The sequence below is a fragment of the Anas platyrhynchos genome, chromosome 25 (genome assembly GCF_047663525.1).
Source record: "Anas platyrhynchos isolate ZD024472 breed Pekin duck chromosome 25, IASCAAS_PekinDuck_T2T, whole genome shotgun sequence".
NCBI lineage: Eukaryota > Metazoa > Chordata > Aves > Anseriformes > Anatidae > Anas > Anas platyrhynchos.
In genome coordinates this window covers 4,404,762-4,424,079 of record NC_092611.1, presented here as the reverse complement: position 1 = coordinate 4,424,079, position 19,318 = coordinate 4,404,762, and the positions used below count along the sequence as shown (strand labels likewise).

Sequence of the window (19,318 nt, the reverse complement as noted above, 5' to 3'; positions counted from 1 at the left end):
ACTCTCAGCTGCATTGTCTCAGAGACAGAGGGACTAGCTGCATACATCATAATCTGACTGCATTAGTCAGTGAAAATTAACATTTCTCCCTTCCCCACTACCCAGATGTCTGACTGGAAAAAATTACTCATGTTACTTTCCTGAAGGTCCACCCACAGTTCCAACCAATTCGACTGATGCCAACAAAACGGGCTGCCACAGACCACAGATTTTGTTAATATTCATTAATCTGAATACCCTTTCACTTTCCTAAGTGGCTATATATACTTATACACGTATATTTATTTTTGGACATTGAACCTTGTATAGCTACTCGCTGGTTTCATTCAGCTCGTTTCAGATGTCTGCGTATTCACTGCTGCAGCTTGCGCAGCTCACTTTCTGAAGCTTTAATCTGGAATCGTCACAGACATGTTTGTATTTCTTCTCAAATACAGACTGAGTTTCCAGACCATAAAAACTGCCGAATTGGAACGCCTGCTTGCTAAGCCACCACACCAAGCCAAATTCAGTTTAAGCAGAAGCCAAGAGCTCTGGAAGGCACTAGTCACCTGAGCAGTATTCTGCTCCTGCTCAGCAGAGTCAGGCCACACCTGAGGACTTTCCTCTTTTGAGTCCATCTCCTCCCTGCCGTGGTGCTCCATGGTGAGAAGTATCTACTGGAGGAATGTCTGGCTGAGTACATTCATCTCTTCTCCGTGTTTCTCCTTCCAGAAGACAAGGGGATCTTCAGTAACATGGCTATAAAGAAAGGAGGTAGAGACATTAAAGCAAGAATGTAATGCAATCAGTTCTCATTGCAATGGAAGGGCGCTATGAGGTTATCATCAGCTCCTGCACTACAGGAACATGCTGCCAGAGTAAAGTGGGCTTGGCTTTGCAAGCATGTGAATTCTCGTTTTCCATTCTGAATACGCCATATACTATTTTCCACACCCTATTAAGGATGAAGCAAGTCAACCATTGCCACAGTTGGCACTGAAGGATACCTCCTGAATCCCTCCTGCACTTCCTCAGCCACCGGCAGTCCACAGGCACACGGCCCTTCAGCACATGCAGGCCCAGAAATCAATACGTGGTGCAGAGCAGTGACCTTAAGCTCCTAACGAGAAAACAACACATTCAGAGACACAGTGCTGGTTTCCCAGTTCATCTGAAAGAGGCTTTGATCAAGAACCAGGCGGCTTCACACTTACGGGCAGCTTTCACCTTGCACAGCAGTGCAGTGCCCGTTGGTATTCAGGCAGTGTTACACCAGACAGCTCCCAGAAAAAGAACAATGAAACTTAAACTCTAAGTGATGTAAGCCTGAAGATCCTGACAAATTGCTTCCAAGCTAGGTTTTATTCACCTCTTGCAATTTTATTGGGGCCTCTCAATCTGCCATCAGGAATCTCAGAAGGGTAATTTACAGCTCTGGTGGTTCGTTTAGTCGGTGGTTCAGCACCTTCCCAGCTCTTCCCCTCTAATGTCATATTAAATCACAGGCCCAGGAATTAGCATGAAGCTGAGCCCATTCCATTTTTCAGCTAGTCCAATTAACTTTATTTTATCCTCAGTGCCTCACTGGGCTGATCCAGTGCCAGTACCCTGTCTGCGCGCCACGAAGAAAGCAGAAGGCTCCTTGCTGACGCTTTCATTCATTTGCATTTTAAATGCAAATTATTTTAGTCATAATTTATTCCCATAAATGCTAGCAGTTGGCTTGTCACTGACAAGCTAAAAAAAGAGAAGGAGAAAAGCAGCAGGCATTTTCAGCCTTCTGCTGATTTCGCCAGCAACGAGTGGGCTTTGTGGACCCGAGCACTGGATGCACCACGCCACGGGTCTCGGCCAGAACCCATAAATTAACGGTACAGAAATGTCTCAGGCTGACATCACTGCACAGAAAGGGGGAGGAGGAGATCACAGAAATCACATTGCTTCCACATATACAAAGGGAAACTTTGGGAAAGGCATTTCTAAGACATTTCTGGGCATTGCTAGAGCCTAACGTGCTGTCTCATGCTGAGCAGCACCCAACGCACTGCAGGCTGATCGGACTTCTTACTAGGCTCCGTATTTCTCAACACAAGGCATCCAGAAAAGCACTGAAAAGGAAGAAAACACATCTACCTGCTGGCTACGCTTCAGCTAGAGGATCTCATTAGTATGAAAAAGTGAACTGGAGCAATGATTGGGACAGAGAAACGCCCAGCCTTACCCTCCGAGTGCAGAAAGCTGGGTCATTTACAAATATTATTTATATATTCTAGCTCCCATAAGCTCTGCTGTATTAAGAAGTATTATCCATCCCTGCACAGTACCTTTCATCCAGCAATCTCAAAGCTGTGTTGCTGAGGATTAATTCAGGGATTTCCTCCTATCTAATCCTATCACTTTCACCCAACTCCATCGCTCACCCCACTGGGTCGAGGTGATCACACAACTGCTGGGAGAAACGCGACCGCATTTATGGCAGGGACACAATCTAACAACCATTTTGCATAAAATTAAATGCCTGTCCTGTCAATTTTGTTTGGCTTTGTTCGTCCCAAATAGCTCTTTTTTTTCTTGCCTGTCATGAGATACCAAGAGCCAATTCAGGTAATTGCACTAGCACTATCCAGTAGTTTAATCAATTAAGCAATACCTAATTGCTCAGAACAATTAAAAAACACCAGGCTGCAAGGTTTTGGCATTGTTGTTTTGTTTTTAATATATAATTATCTTGTTAGCAAGAATGCAATTAGATTAAGCAGTGATTAAGAGAAAGGTATGGCTATGGCTAATCCCGTATGGTGCAACAAGTAGCAGGATTTTTGGCTGATTTCCCCACAAGCAGATACTGGAGGTCTGTAAGATGCTGACTCACTCCTGCAGACTCCTTCAGGCACAAATAACTCACAACTTGAGCAGAAAGGAGACTCAAGGTTTCAGACAGGCCCTTCACAGACAAAATTGGATGTGAAGATTCATCACTACGGAAAATAGTACTAACAAGTTGGAAAGGAAAGAAGATGATGGTATTTTTGCAATGGTCCTAAGGGTTAACATCTCAAGCAAAATCTCAGTCTGGGGAGGGAAAAAAAAAGCAAGGTGGAGGCAATTCAGTGTCTCAGTGCTATAGTTTCTATAAATGGTCCTGTTATATTATTGCTGTTCTTCACTGAAATAAGAAGTGTATACATGTACACTGCTCAGCCCAGCCACCTGTGCAGCAATACCACGCAGACGGTATCGGCTGCAGGATTTGCTGATGCCTTCAGCTCCTGTACTATAAAATCAAGCCTCTGGTGCACGTTCCTGCAGGAGACTGGGTCTCTGTGAATTCATAGCATTTCTGTTAGCATCATCAAAGCATGCAGGACGCGTTTCCCTGGAAGCCTGGATGTGCTGAGTAAGAAGGCAGCGCAGGAGCAGCCTCACACAGAGGTCCCCAGGAAAGGCAGTGGAGAGGGCACGAGGCAGGAGCAAGCTCTGAAGTTTGGCTGCTCAAAGTCAGGGAGATGAGGTCTGAAGCTAAGATTAAGGCTTTGAGAAACGGTCAAGCTGGAAAGCACGATCCGGTCTGAAGTCAGAGACAAGGAAACTACCAGAAAACAAACACCTGAGTAAGCCTGCCAGCGCTGATGACAAAGTCACTTGCTCTGCAGCCCTTTTACGTAGGACACTCTCCCTCATTAACCCCACCTGATCTTCTTTTCTCCTCCATTCCCCCTAACAAAACCCATTACAGCTGTGACACTGACAGCCACAGGGCCTCAAGCCATTAATTATTTCCCTGGGGACTTGTCTCCGCAGAGATGTCTCACTGCACAGGGAAGCAACAGCTGTCCAGCTCAGCACATGGACCCGCGGTATTTATTTATTTTTTTCCAAATTAGCTGCGGAGGAATCAGGATGAGCACGTTGGGCTACGTGGTGTCTACACTTCAGAAGAAAGGCACATCCAAATGTTGATGTTACCTCGCAGGTGGGCACAAAGTGTCTGCTCCTCAGCCAGAGGTCTGCCTGCCTGCCGGGGCTCTGATTATGGTGCTCAGCCTGAGATAGCACCCATGGGTGCAGCCCTCGAGCTCCTGGGATGTGCCCACGTTTTTCAGGGGCAGAAGCATGCTCAGGGGTCAGAAGGGACACTTGCAGGCAGCTCTGCTTCTCCCCCAGGCTTCTCAGCACCCAGTTTGGGGCTGGTGCAGTCGGCAGAAACACGGGGCAGGAATGGTGCTGTCCTGCCTGTGCACCCAAAACATCCAGCTGCCTGCCTCCTCGGGTGAGCACAAGTAAACCAACAGCCTCTTCAAGACAAAACAGGTTCATTGCTGTGTGCGACCTCCATTTACCTGCCTTTCTTAACACCCTCTGGGGCCCCACAGCCTTGGCTTTCCTCTTCGGTTCCTGCCTTTTCCATCCAATCCCGAACATCACTAATGGTGTTGCCTGTCCTCCACGGCTCCTGATGCATGGAAAACTTCTCTGTGTCATTGTCTGAGCAGTTCATCTTTTGGAAATCTCCCTTGAAAACTCCTTTTGACCGCCACAACGTGCTCCAACCCCTCTCCTGTTCCTGCAGCACCTTGTTTTATCTCAGGCTGTGTTATTCAACCAGCAGCTCTCCCCTCTCACTGGATTTGGCTCTGGAGGATGAAAAAACTGCTGCTCGGGGGCAAAACCTTGTTCCCCATCCTACATCAACGTCCTCATTAGCCTCTCTGTCCTCAGCAGGAGACACCCACACCCTCGGCCACCTCCCAGAGGGAGGGAGTGCTGCTGAGAACCCTTCCCAACCCCTGAGAGCAGCCCAGCATCCATCCACCTCACCTTGGTGGTGCTCCGGGACCCCTGCCAGGCAGGGAACGGGAAGGAGAGGTGCTTTAAGACCCCAGAAAACAGCAGGCACTGGTCTTTTGTACTTGGGACGCAAGAATTTTTGGCAGGAATCGAATGCAGTGAAACCACGCGGGGCTTCAAAGGGAAGCTCAGTTCTGAAACTCCGAGAAAGGCAGCACCAACAGCACGGGCACTTCCTTGTGTCCCTGCTGTTAGGGAAGGAGGCTTTCTCTCAGCAATGGGACTCAACAAGAAGATACACAGACAAAAGCTCTGGGGCTTCATCCACAGCAACCTCTCCAAGTCCAATTAAGAACATTCTGCTGAGAAAGCACCCGAGCCAGTGGCTGCCAAACATCCACTGCTGTCCCTTCCCTGAGATGACAAGAACGGGGGAATATCAAAGCTGGGCAAGGGGAAAAGGCCGCCTCCCTTCTCGGGGAGCCATAAAGCCACTGCAGTATCTCAAATGAGAATCCACTTTACAATAATGGTGCATAAAACAGCTAATGTGATTTACTCCCCAGTGTAAAAGAGGCTTGCATATGGATCGGGGTTCCCTGCAGCAATAACAGCAGCGACTATTAGCTTAATCCTTTAAGTACTGAGCTCACTGACCACTCTTCTTCACTGTTAACCATATGCAAGGACAGCAAGATTGTTACGAAAGGGGTTTTATGGCTGTGGGTCTTCCTCCAGCTTTTAATATGAAAATGATTTATGATGCTCAAAAGGAACATCACATGTGTCTGCAAAAGCTATATCCCACACTTAAGTTAATTACCCCAGCCTGCCTAGAAGGCAGAGTTGGTGCATTTCCTGAGATCCCTTGGCAAGAAGATGCTTTCATTGCAGCAGGAGGGCTGGGAAGCACGCTGGGTTTCTAACCTCATTGACTACTGAGTCACGACTGCTGTCTCTTCCTCTGCATCCTCATTCATCAAAAGCACATATTGTTTCAAGGAACTCTGGCTCCCGTGCATTTTGGCTGACGGTTAATAATCAGGTAATATACGAGCACAATATTTATGTTTTACTGGTGAGTTAGAAATGGAAATCACACACCAGGCTGGGGCAGCCGAGATTATTTATTGCCACAAAAGGAAAAATGGCTTCAATTTATTTAGTCATATAATAAATAGAAGAACTCAGCCAAACACAAACTCACTCTTTACTCAAATTGTGCATAATGAGTCGATCTCCCCATACCCTTACATCACATCCATCATCACAGCAACAGAGCAAGAGGCCTCTTGGATCTCCAAGGCCAGCCCTCTGCTACGGCGCGCAACAGAAAGGACATTGCCCGAGTGCCAAAATAGCAACAGCACTTGTCAAACGCATGACAGCGTGGTGCAACCGTGCTGTTCTCTCAGGGCATCATGGAAGTAGCTACAAGTCTGAGTGCTTACACTGCAAAACCCAGGAGATAATCACCCAGTGCAGGTGAGCCCCAGGAGGGATTGGCATCCTGCAGGGGGGCCCTACAGACTGGGCTGGAGAAGCAGTTCCCTCTTTCTGTGTATCCTAATTCTTGAATTAGCCAAGTGGTCCTCACTGTATCTGTCCTGCGCCTTTGGTGTAGACAAGAGACAAGTTCATTACATTTACCCAGATACACGCGATGCTCTTTGTAGCCACCTCTCCTCCCCTTTGCTCCATCACTAGATACCCGCTCCAATAACCAATGTCTCCCTCCCATACTCAGCTTCCTAAATGCGTTACCCATTCTTCACGTCGCCTTCTTTCAAATGTTCCGTATTCTGAAGTCCCTGCGATATCACCGCCTGCTACCACCACACACCACAGACCTCAGGCTTCAGCTGCTTGAGGCAGTGACCCCATTCACTTAATTGATTTGGCTGACGAATGAAAAGGGAGAAATATGTTAAGGGAACAAAACAGGGAAGACACCTACTCGAGAATAACATAAGCAAAAAAAAAAGAAAAAGAAAAGGTCTGTATCGAGATGTGTCCTACACAGCTGCAAATGCAACTTCGAAGGAGACACTCTCATGGTTCAGGAGAAGACAACAAAACCATACCACCCCCACAGCGCTCTGCTTCACTCCAGCTTCCTTTTGCCTCCTATTCCTCCTCCTGCTCAGGCACCTTCCCAAAACTACCTCCACTTTGAGGTGGAGTTTGTTCCCCTTCCTGCAACCCGCTCGTGCTGCTTTCTCCCTCCCACCTCTCTGCATTAAATCACTGCTGTGCTCCAAGCTCTCAAAGGACAGAACTACCACTTCTACGAACACTTAAAAAAAAAAAAAGCAAAAAACTTGCCCGTTTCAAAATAGCTGCTTGTCTGAAGTACTAGAGACCCCTGAGGGCAAATCAGGCTGTCTGTGCCTTAAAACAGGTGGCTGCTTCACACATAAAGCCAGTTAAGGGCTATAACATAACCTCTACTTCTCTGTTCTACTAACATGGAAATAAAAGTGGCAAATAGAGCTGATCTCATGTTTAAGTCAAAACAAAATTCACAATACTAAAACAGCCTCCATAATTAGCTACACTTATAAGTCAATTAAAATTCAGTTTACACAGCTGACAGCAGCTGCAGGTGGTCAAAAAACACACTGGAAAGTAGCTGCTAACAACAGAGCAAATTACCATAAGGAGTTTCTTTGCAGGTTAGCAGTAAGGGTGCCAGATGAGAGCAAGCTCCTCACAAGATCTCTCAAAGAGCAAGTGGTCAATTCTTCTGCAAGATATTAACAGTTACATCTAAATTTCCTCCTATAACAAGGAAATAAAGCTGTCTCCATGAAGCACCTAGTATACTAGAGAGGTATAGCATGCAGCAAAGTGCCAAAAAGCATCACAGCTCAGGAGACAAGTTCTCCCTTTCAGGACTGAGAAACACACCTTCGTACTTTTTCCCCCACTAAAAATGAAGGTGTTAGCTTGAGATTGTCAATCGCTATTTCCACCAAAGACTCAAAATACCCCTCCTGTAAAATCAGTTGATTCACAAGCATTTCATCTTCTAACTGAGCCAACAGAAAGAAATAAAATTCAATTGAAAAAAAGTGATAGAAGAAAGCAAGTGCTCGATCCAGTCTCCATATTTAAACTTTTAAAGAAAAACATTAATACACATTTCACAGGGACACCCAGCCTCGAGCTTGTTCTTTCTCCAAAAGAACCACGAATACATCCCCAACATGCCAGAAACATTGGGGCATTTACCAAAAAGTGCATCCCAAGAACTGACTGCTTGGTTCACCCTGGGGGCTGTGAAGCTCAGCAGCCTGAACCAGAGAGTTTTAAACTTTGGAAAGACCACTCAGGGATCTGCCACGAGCAGCTGGGAGGTAAGAGCTGCCTTTGCATGGCTTGAAGGGTTTCCGACAGGCAAACAAAACCTTTGTAGGGCTGGATGGCCCTTTAGGGCTGCCAGGCCTGCAAGGCAGAGGACCAAGGTCTTTTTTTTTCATTCCAAGTGGGAAATTTAACAAGCTGCCCCTGCTTCAGCACCACAGTGCCACAGGAGCGGACGCGGCACCTCAGCACCACAGACCTGACAGCAAGAGGGCCGAAGAAATAAAAATGAGACAGCCACACGCGGTATCTGTACACGGGTGTATTTAGTAGGGTATAAAACCAGTACAAAACTCGGTGCTGCCACAGCAGCGCCAAACTTCACAGCCCCATGCCCAGACGCGTGGCTGCGCTGCCTCCTTCGAGCCCGCGAAGCTCCGGGCCCCTCAGGCAGCGGGAGGGGCCCCAGCCCCGGGCCCTGCCCAGGGTTCCCGCTCCCCGCAGGGCTCGGGGGGCTCCAGGCTGACCCCCTCCCTCCCCTGAGCCCCTCACAGGGCTGACTGCCGGTGCCCCCCCACCGTCTCCCCCTTATATAACCTCCGCGTCCCCACCGGCAGCCAATCCGGGGAGGGGGCGCAACGCCCCCCTCCTCCCGCTAGGCCAATGAGAAACGGGGGCGCGAGGCACGCGGCCAATCAGGAGGGGCAGGCGCCCCCCCCCTCACGCGGCGCCGCTCCCCAGTACGGGCAGGCAGCGCTGCCCGCTCCCCCCCCCCCCCCGGGGGGAAAGCGCGAGGCGCCGGCAGCCCCCTGTGAGGGCGCCCTACGGCCGGGCGGCCCCAACCACTGGGGCGCGGGGGGGGGTGGGAAGGGGGCTGCCAGCGAAGGCCGCGCTGCGTTGCGGAGGGGAGGGGAGCCGGCCTAAGCACGGGGCGAGGGAGGCGAGCCGCCCGCCGTCACGGAGGGCTGAGGCGCCCACAGTGCTGGGGGGGAACAAGATGGCTCCAGCATACACCCCCCCGCCCCCCCCGCTACTGAGGTGCCGGGGTCCGGACCGTACCATCGGGGGAGGGGGGGGGGAGCGGGGGTGGGGGCAGCCCCTTCTCCCTCCGGCCGGGCCGGGTGGGGGATCCCGGCTGGGGCGGGGAGGGGGGGGAGCGGACCGTACCTCTCCCGCGGGGGGGCGGGGGGGGCGGAGGGGAATGAGTGCGCCCTGCTCCCCCTCCCCCCCCCCACTCGCGGGAGCGAACGGTTTGTCCCGGCCGCAGCGCTAAGGAGCCGCCAGCTCCGGGCGCCATCTTGGGTGCGACTAAAACAACAAGTCCAAAACCCCCGGCGGGGCCCCGCGGCGCCCCCGGGCCGCGCTTCCCTCCCGGACCGTCCCATCGCGTTACCTGAGGGGGTCCCGTGCGGGTGGCGCGTCCCGGCCGCCGGCGGCGGCCCCGCGGCGGCCCCAAACCCCCCCACCTGTCCTCACCTCACAATGGTAGCTGCAGAACGGGAGGGGGGGCGGCCGCCCGGGCCTCATTACCATAATCTGCCTGGCAACAGGCTGCGGCGCCGCGCGCTGATTGGCTGAAACGCGCCCGCCCGCCGAGACGGGGCGCAAAAGCCATCAAGAAAAGAGTCGGGAGGCAGGCAGGTCAGGGGGCCGGGGTGCAAGGGGAGGGGGGGGCAACCCTCACGGGGGGGTGGGGGAGAGACCCCCTACCCGGGCCTTCACTCCCCCCGGGATGCCCTCCACCAATCAGAGCGCCGCTCTCATCCGCGCTCCTCTCCGCCGGGCCCCTTCCCGCCAATCCCAGCGCTCGTCTCATGGCGGCGCTCCGCCCCCCGCTGAGGGAGGCGGTGGGGGGGGGCGCAGGGGGCGCCCCCTGGCGGCGGGGGGCGGGGGGGGCCGCGGCCCTCAGCCCCCGGGGCGGGCGGGAAACGGGGCCGGGGCCCGAGGCCCCCCCTCAGCCCCTCCGAGGGGCGACCCCGCGGCCCCCCCGTGGGCTCCCGCCGCCGGGGGGCGCCTCGCCCACAGCCCTTGGCCCCCTCAGAGCTCTGCCCTCAGAGCCGCGCCTCAGCCCGTTATTGGCCAAAACACGAGGAAATGCACCCAAAAATGCCCCCCCGGGCTCCCCTCAGGGCTGAGGTTTCTTCCAGGTTTATCGCCCAGAGCTCCACCCCAACATGGGCTCTTGTGGCCCAGTGACCCAAAGCCCAGTGCTGGAGGAAGGGCAGAATTTGGCTGAAGATGACTCACGGCTCCTACAAAAACTGCTTCTCCTCCTCCTCTGCCCCAGGAGAATAACAACAGGGGCAGTTCTTGGTGCAATTAAGCTACTTCTCCACTCTGGCTGTTAAAAGCCCGATACAGTCTTTCAAATCGAGGCCCATGTGTACGCTGAAGTCATCCCCATTTGTACTGACCTGTCCCTTCCATGAGCAATCAAGATAAAAATCAGAGATGCAAATTTTCTAACTTGTGTTTAGTAACTTACATCTTTAGCCAAGAAAGATTTTTAAAACTGAAGCGAGTGGAGTTGCTTACCCAATTTGGTTCTGTTTTTTTCTCCACAGTTCTTCTCAACTCCTCTGGGCAGTTCTCTTAACTTGAGTTATGGAAGCTATGGAGTCAATTTCTTTCTCTACCCTGTAAAACAGCTTCAATTTCATTATACCACGCTGAAATGTTGGGATAACAAATAGCACAAGAAAAAATATAAGACCAAACAAAATTGCTTTATTTCCCACATGTCTTAACAGCGATTTGTACTCATTCTAGCAAGTCAGAGCGTTTTCATGCTGTTGTATTTTTACTTGGGATTTCTGAGAGTCTCCCTAACATTTTGAAGACTTGAAACATTTTAGAACTGACTTGGATACAAGTGTGGTATTGTGTCATGTTTTCATGCAACTGTATAGTTCTGCAATTGAGCACAAAACAGCGCAGGACTTCAGGGCTGTCCTTTCCTGGCACATGGGTCATGTTCTGAAAGTTATTTGGGGATATTTTCTTCCCTTAGCTTGGAAAGACTGATTCAGGGCAAGTGCACAGTGGATGTAGCAGGCTGCCAGATGCAGAAAAAGCATGCTGCTCTGATTCATCATCTGCAGTATCTGGAATCTGATGTAATGCCCATTGTATTTCCCACATTTAATGTGTTCTTTCTGATGCTCCAGCACAGGCTTTGTTTTTCCAAAAGCCTCGTGCTGCCAGAGTGAGAGAAGCCTTCACATTAGGTTAATTTATTTATTTCTAGTTCTCATAGATAGTCCAAATAATTTCCCTGTTCGCCTGTCTGGAACGGTGCTGTAACCCTTCATTGAATCCTCCTTTCTCTCATCTCCTGGGTCATCAGGTCTGTATCTCCATCTGCATTGTCTCGTTTGTATACTGCTGTTTCAGCACTGCCTCTGCTGCATGTGTCCTGCCTTGCCTATTTTGCCTTCCCCACGGCCTACACGGCTCGTTTTTCTGGACCGCAGCTCTGTCTCCCACGCAAGCGTGTGTATTCTCATCCTCCCAGCGAGGGCCGGCCGTGCTCTCATTTCAGGCTCCAGCTGGAAAAGGATGCTGCAACCCCGCCCTGTTTCATTTACTTGCAAATATCTTTTTGACCCAACTCATCTTCTTGAGCATCTCCATCACCTAGTAAAACCACTGCCACAAGCCTTTACCTTAACAAGCAAACCCCCAGACCTCCTCCCTTCAGGACCACCGCTCCCTAAAGCTGCTCAGAGACCCTCCAGCCTCCTTTCAGACCACCAAAGCTTTTCTGTTATTTTCCTGTCTGTATCTCTTTGTTGCTGCTTTTGTTGGGGCTGATTTTTCATGACGTTGTCCCATTCTGAGAGGCATGTAGATTAAAACATGACAAAGAAAAATGCTCAAGTGCTGTAAACTCATTTGAGTTATGTAAGCAGACCTTGTCTCGCTGGCCCTGTTGACCTCTCCAGACTACATCTGTGCATGATAAGTAGGCACTTGCATCCAGGTTTGCAAATTAAACTGTGCATGGGCTGTGCACTGTAGTATCCATTGAACTTCCCTTGTGCAAGCCTGATTTAAAATACTAATCTAGAAGATGGAAGAAAATGTTTGTTAGAACCTTCTAAATTATATTGCAACTGAAATGTGATTACTTTGCATCCTGCATGGAGAATACAAAACACGGTGAAGTTAATGATATGAGTTTACTGATTTAGAGTAAGCCACAGAAAATTTAATTAAGATTGCTTCATGTAAAACATACAAATGTAACAAAATGCTCCTGTTTTGGTTTCCAGAGCCATTTTCCCCAGAGAAGAACAAAAAACCTTTCTTTTTAAAAAGGTAAATTATTCCCCTTATTCTGCAAGGAAAAAGTTTCACTAAAAAGTTTGGCTGTAACCATGTTTAATAGCATCTACCAAATAATCTCAAAATTGCTTTGACTTAAAACTAAGGGAAAGGTGTACCATTAAAGAAAGCATTTCATCACATACATGAACTTTTGACTACCTTTTTTTTTTTTTTTGTCATTCATTCCCCAGCATTAAATAAATATGGTCAGCAGGCAAAATAAGTGACAAAACAATTTACATGCCCCATAACAATCCTTATTGTGCTTTTTGTAAGAAGCGCATCGAGTTTTAGGAAAAGGCAGCTACTCAGTTCACCATGAACACCTACTAGAAGCCATACCGGGGTATATGAATTGGGAAAGAGTGTTCTGGCTGCAGAAATGCCTGTAGGAAAAGCACTTTGCCATTTGCATGCCACCATCTCCCTCTTCCATTACAAAAGGCTGCTGCTTCTGAAAGCATCTTGAGGTCTGAGTTCAGTAGGAGGGAAAAATCAACCACAAAAGTTTGGTGTTTCACAAGATCTGAGGTAAACTGCTTTTGTTCGCAGGCTTCTCCAGAGCAGGGCCCATTTTTCCTCCTTTTTGTGCACGGCTGCTACAGAGGAGTCCTGGCCCATCAGCAAGGCAGCGGCTTGTGGCAGCAGTAAATGCCCATGCTCACAGACACATATTGGAGCACTGATGCACCAGAGTTTTTTTTGCATTTCAAGACTTTTTAATTAGAGCATTTCCCAGAAGCCTGCACTGGACAGATGTAGTTCAACTTCAAATCCAGGTCAGCCACTTGATCTCGGATTACTGTGCATTTAGTCCCTACAAACCTCTTCCCCCAGAAGGACGTTCAGCCTTCACGCGATTAGCCCCGCAGCACTTGCAGGACATAACCCAGCTCTGCTCAGGTTCAGGTGCCACCAGCAGCCATTCCTGGTCACACAGGAGCATTATCATTAGGGCAGATACTTGTGCATCAACCACACAGTAAACAAAGGATATCTTCATTTCCTCTCCGTTAAGCAGGCTGGGATGACTCCAAACTATTCATGATGTTTGTTGATATTTCTGAATGTGCTAGAAGTAAAAAAAGTTGACCAGAAATAAAACAAATATTTTCTCTCAGTGTTAGTACTGTATCTAGGCATTATAATAAAGACTCATCGCAAAGAATTTAAAGGACTTCAGTTTTCTAGAACATTTTCCTTTGTCCAGCCCTGGGAAAGGTCTTGTTATTACAGGTCCCTTTGACAGCTGTTTTAAAAAAAGAGAGTGAGTTGATAAAATCAGGCTTAGCCAGCCTCTGTTGGGAAAGAGAGGATCCTTCAGAGATATTCCTCTTACTTCTAGATACCTTTAGTTGATAAAAAAGGCAACGTGGAAAAAGTTTGGTGATAAGTTATGTTTGATGCTTGAACTGAAGCCACATTTTCTGAAAACCATGTTTGATAACCTCATTTAGTTATGTGCCAACCACAGGTGCTATTTGCCCAGGCTTTTTGTAAAACAGTAAAAAATAAACCCCTGGTCTGGGGAAAATCCACTATTAATTTCAATAGGCATGAGCTGGTTAGTCTGTCTCCATCCCAGATGCTCAGAAGTGAGGAAGTGAGACCCTTCTCCTTGGTGTAGGAGCTACAGGGGGGTTCCCAGCCACCGAATCCATCACAGCCACCACGAGGTATCTCCTGGGCAAGCTTCCTCTTAAGGGAAGTTGAGGTTTTTGTTCTTGCAGCCTTGACCGGGAGACTCCTCTGGGCGTCACTGAGGACAAGTCAGGGAATTTTTTTTCAAGGCCTATTTCTACTTACATGTATTTGTTCTCATGCCAAGATTTTTGCGTTGCTTGAAGAGGGGACTTATTTTTTCTTTCCCCAGTGTTTATTCTCCTGATGTATTTATAGGCAGCAGTCATACCCTCTCCTGGAGTTTGTTTTGTTGGACTGCACAAGTCACATTCCTTTTATCTTCTCCCGTACAATATGTTCTCCAATCTCCAGTTTGTCTTACTAGCTCCTCTGCTGGAGTGCCGCAACAGAACATTTGAAAAATAGTTTAAGTTACGTGATACATTTTTTGAAGTAGCTTCAGAAAGCCTTATTGATTTTTAAGCAAAGAAAGCTTCCCCTTAAAAGTCTTCAGCTCCTTGCAAGAGAATAGATTGTGAGAGCACCCCCACCAGCCACAGCCCCATCCAACAGAGCCCAAACTGGAGACAGCAACCAGAACCATCTGAGAATCATCGACAGACCCCAAGGAGATGATACAGGTCAGTACAACCAGGAATGAAGCCTCCAGGCCACAACACAGCCTGGCAAAGACAACCAAGGTTAGACAAAACACAGCAATCACTACTCAATCCATGCTCCTCCAGGATCACTCAGGTGAGGAGTCAAATCCCAGGGCTCTGCTTAAAACAAGCACCTGGGCCTGTGGGTGGGCACATGGGTGGGGGCCCTGGGTGGGGCTGTTTGGGGTTAGTAAGATTTATTAGTGGCCCCGGGTCACTAACATGATGTGTTGTTGTTGAAGTGCTGCAGGTAAAGCCTTGTTCCTACAGCAACTCTGGTTTTCTGCTAGGCCTTCCACGTTTTGATGTGGAATCTCTCTTAAGATAATGTTATTGTTCCTACCCACTTCTATTAAAAAATCTATGGGCCTGAGATAGAGTAGCAATTTAAAGTTTCAGGGGTGGTTGTGTGTTTTATTTATGCCTGTTTATTCCCCACCCTGAGGCTTGAAGTTTTCATATATTGCATTTTTCAAGTTTTCCTTCCCCAACCTTCTCCTAATGATCAAGAAGCTGGAGATTTGAAAAGAAAGCTCCTAGTGATGTTTTCCCAGAGGGTTTGGGGATTTTGTTGTTAAGTGTAAGAAAAACAACCTTTGTAATACTGGCAATGTTGCATTGCTCTCAACATCTCTGGTATTTGAGACTGCAGTGTCCTGTTTGAATAACTGACCCTGCAGAGAGAGCTGCACAAGCAGACACCTGCAGCAGCATGGGGCTGTATTGATTTAGATGTCACTTTGGATTACATTCAAAATATTTTTGCAGAGTAGTTCTTTGCAGTTGGATGTGTCCTTCAAGAGGATAGTTGTCTCAGTGGAAGAGAAATGTTTACTTTGGTGACTGATTAGTGTAAAGGAGGGGATGTTTTGAAACTAAACAGAGTTTGAAAGGTAAGTATATTCCACCCACACTATAGACAGATACCTGAATGTCTTTGGAAATGAGTGTCTTAGAAGAACAGTAGGTATCAAATGGAGCAAATGTATAGCGAGTGCCAAGATTTGTCAGTGAGTTCAATGCTGCCTTATCTCTACAACTGACAAAAGGAAAATGGTATCATCTGAGACAGCCATTAAGCTTGAAGCTGCAGCCTCTGCCCTGGTACAGATGGCTACAAATGAAAAACTCCTGCTGCCAGCCAGACAGGAAAAACATGGAAATTAGCAGCCCAGAGGAAAAGCACAGGGCTGCCCAGAGCAGGGAATTCTGGCAGTCCCAGACCACACTTCAGACAAATGACATTGGAGGAGGGATTCAGATACTGTACTCTGCAAGGAAATATTGTATTAATCTGTTTTTAAGAAATCTTAGTGTAGTGAATGGAACACAGCCCAGTTATTTTTACCTTTTTTTTTTTTTTCCTTTCTTTTCCTGTTGTTTTTCATTGGAGGAAATACTCCTCATTGTCAAAGCTCATGTGATGTTATTCAAGAGCACCCAAATGTTATGTTTTCCAGGTGTGCCCAGACACCTGGCCAGCCACCAAACAGAGGTGTTTTCTTCAAAGCAGCGGATTTACACGGTAAGGCGAGCATTCATTCTTTCAAACAATTATGACAGTTCTTAGCATTTCTCTGTTATTACAGAATTGTTCAACTGTTGCTTTGAACTCTTGTAACCTCAGCCTGCATACAGTGGAAAAATTCAGGATTTGCTCGCCTGAGCATGAAGCTCACAATAAAATATTTGCTGCAGTTCCAGCTGAGAGTGCTTGTGCGTCCTGCATCACGTTAGGTTTGCTCTGCCTTAATTTTGCAGGAGCCCTTCTGGAAATTTGTATCAAGAGTTTTGCTTCAGTAGAATTGATATTTCACAGTACTCTAAAATCCATTTGCTCAGGGAGGCAATCTTTAAAGATAATAAAATATATTTGGAGCTCAGGCTGGATCTGTGCTGTAAGTTCTGTCAAAGGATCCAGAATTTGACCCCTGATTTTCAAAATGATTTGAAATTTTCTGTCTAGTGAATTTGACTGCATAATAGAGCACCAGAGTAATAGCAGAGCTATTTCTTAAAGCAAATTTGCAGTCATTTTGATCAAGAGACTTGCCAGTGACTTTGCCCATCCAAAAAGCAGCCAATTTTTGCACTTAAGTGTCTTTTTTGCCGCCATGGTTAGATTGTCCTGAAAGTTATTATTTTAAGTGCTGAGTTATTTAGGAAGGTAAAGGACAGGAATACACCTAAGATTAGGTCATTTTACACTTCTGAGATCAGTCTGATAAGGCTGAATTAATCTCCCCAGTAAATTCTGTTTCATCCAAGAATATCCTATTAAGCTGAATGAGCCACTTCACATTCTTGCTGTCCTTCTCAAATGCAAAAGGTTGTAATGAAACGTCTCCTTCTGCCTTAATCTTTGTAATGAATTCTAGAGCATGGCTCCCCTTCTCTGCCCTCTGCTCACTATTTCTCTACAGAACTTCTAGGAAACCTGCTGGTGATACCTGTTTTCATTTCTTCCTACACAAGTTCCTCAAAACATTCCACCCTACTTTAAAATGCTAGAAACTCCCAGCCCAAAAGCTATTGGCATGCAGAGTTAAGTCTGTGGCTCATGCTTTTCCAGACTCTTGTGTAGGTACAGACAATCACAAGTGACTGCCTTGCTGGAACCAGGGACGAGAAACTTCTCTGTGGCATTGCAGCTGAAGCAGGGTGTCTCGCACTTCGAAATCCCTCATCCAAGCCCAAAAGTTTGAAATGGTAGTTGGCTCTGAACTCAGGGAAATGTTTGTGTTTTGTTTTGTTTTTCACACATACTTTTGTTAGATAATCTGTGACCTGGAGGAAGAAGTGATCTGCCAAGCTTTCTGAATCCCTTTCCAGCAGCAGAGGCTGGTGTTGGTAGAAAGGTTGAAGCAGGCACCTGGAAGGAACTGTGTTGTCTGAGTAAGAGATGACTTCTTACTTCAAGCAGGGCATGAAGAAAAAGAAAGAGGAGGAACCAGCTGCCTAGCTGAGCACACCAAGGAGCTGCAGTGAGGAGCAAAATATGCTGGAGATTGTTTAATAGGTATTTTTCACAGACCTGCATCAGAAAGCTGTAGTGCAGCCCTGGTACTTTTTTCTCCCAGGATGAATGCAGCCAGGACGTCGTACAGCAGCCTGGCCTCCACAGGTGTTGTAATAGTGGGCAAATTACATTTTAGTGCTGACTGGGTTTTGAGCTCTTTCTTGTGGCTTAAGCGTGTTGGATGAGTTTAAATATTACACCTCTGTAAACCTCAATACCTCTTGACTAAGAAAGAGAAAACAATGCATGTTCCATGCCAACTTCAGGTGTAGGTAAACAGTGATGTTATTACTATTTTCTCAGGAGTAGTGTTTTTTGACTGTGTAGGCAATATCTGAGAAGAAAACTTCTCACTGACCTTGATATTCAGGTAGTCCTCCTGCTAACCTGGTAAATGCCAGAAAGGATACCTGGCTACCACCCTTCACAAAGCGGTCTATCCACGTAGCCCAAGGTTGTCCTGCTCTCAGAGTGGTTATATTACCTGCATCACTCTGATTTACTAGGCAGAGACAGGATTACTGCATTCAGCCAGGACTGGGTGAGGTGGTATTGTCTGCTGTGGTCAGTATGAGAGCACCCTTGGTGGTATTAGAGGTATTAAAGTCAGGCATTGGTCATCACAAACCCACTGTCTTCCTACAGGATAGAAGTGCAAAGGGATCCTGCAGTAAATGTATAAAGAAATGGCTTGTTTCTAATTTGGGTTTTTTAGAGCATGGTTTTGATTCTTTGGTCCTTCCTCAGACAAAACTCCTGCTAAAGTAGATACAGTAAAATTAATTAAATGACTGTGCTAGCTGTGCATTGAAATCATTTTAGCAATGCTTTGACAGCTTGTGAACTCCTCATTTGCTTCCTGTGAAGCAATCATTTAAAACTCATTTACTTTTCCAGTTTCAGGTTTGTATTTGATTTCCATTCTCAAAGCTAAACAGAAAAAAAAAACAATGCCAAACATGAAACTGAAAAGTGCAGTTACGCTGCTAACTAAATCTTGCCTTTGCTTAATCTTTTTTTGACCCATTCACTTTCTGTCATGGTGCCTGCAGAAACTGTACAAAATATTTTTACAAAATACTATTTCAAATAAATAGAGCAACCACAACACTGCAAAAACACGTTAAAGACACAATCAAGATGAAAAGACAATTCAATATTCCTTTAAAGCATACTGGGAATCTCTCTCCTTTCAGAATCTTTCATCAGGTTTCCTTTAACACCTGACATATTGGTTGATAACATAAATACAAAATAAAAATGAATGAAAGAGCCCTCTACCGTACAGAATGCAGGGTTCCTTCACGATGAAATACTCAATAGTGAATCATGCAATTGTTGGAGAGCTGTTGGCAAGTGTTTGAATAAAAGGCAAAAAAAAAAAAAAAGATTTAACGTGTGCAGTATTTTTCCTTCCCCTAATTTAAGGAAATATTTTCCCAATGCGAGAGCCTTTAAGGAAGAGAGCAACTTATGTAGCCATAAACTCATTTGATTCTTATTTTTCACTGCTGTACTTCTTGGATTTGTTTCTGGTAAATTATTTCTTGCCCCATGCCAGATGCTGTTTTCATTCACAATGAAGTAATAGTTCTTTGTTAGTGATATC

The 19,318-nt window shown here is 47.1% G+C and overlaps 1 protein-coding gene and 1 non-coding gene across 14 annotated transcripts in view; one reads left to right on the top strand and one right to left on the bottom strand.

Moving 5' to 3' along the window:
• Nucleotides 1-9,693, bottom strand: part of PRDM10 (PR/SET domain 10) — a 44,975-nt gene extending 35,282 nt beyond the window's left edge. For 4 of the 10 annotated variants that reach the window (XM_027444390.3, XM_038167464.2, XM_072027605.1 and 1 more), the window contains exons 1-2: nucleotides 9,470-9,605; nucleotides 552-741 (exon numbers count right to left, since the gene is read on the bottom strand). In XM_027444390.3, coding sequence (XP_027300191.1) covers nucleotides 552-644 — 93 coding nt within the window. In that variant the 5' untranslated portion in view covers nucleotides 645-741; nucleotides 9,470-9,605. Of the gene's footprint in view, nucleotides 1-551; nucleotides 742-989; nucleotides 7,389-7,425; nucleotides 8,680-9,469 lie in introns of those variants that run through there. The other 6 variants (XM_038167461.2, XM_072027604.1, XM_038167462.2 and 3 more) reach the window with 5 other exon arrangements.
• On the top strand, nucleotides 9,578-19,099 carry LOC113839845 (uncharacterized). Of its 4 annotated transcripts, none has more exons than XR_011804875.1 (4): nucleotides 9,578-9,717; nucleotides 10,641-14,669; nucleotides 16,151-16,215; nucleotides 17,614-19,099. It is a non-coding gene; the product is annotated as an uncharacterized protein (transcript). The 4 variants fall into 4 exon arrangements; XR_011804877.1 differs by having other exon boundaries at nucleotides 17,611-19,099; XR_011804874.1 differs by having other exon boundaries at nucleotides 17,466-19,099.
• Nucleotides 19,100-19,318: the final 219 nt, after the last annotated feature.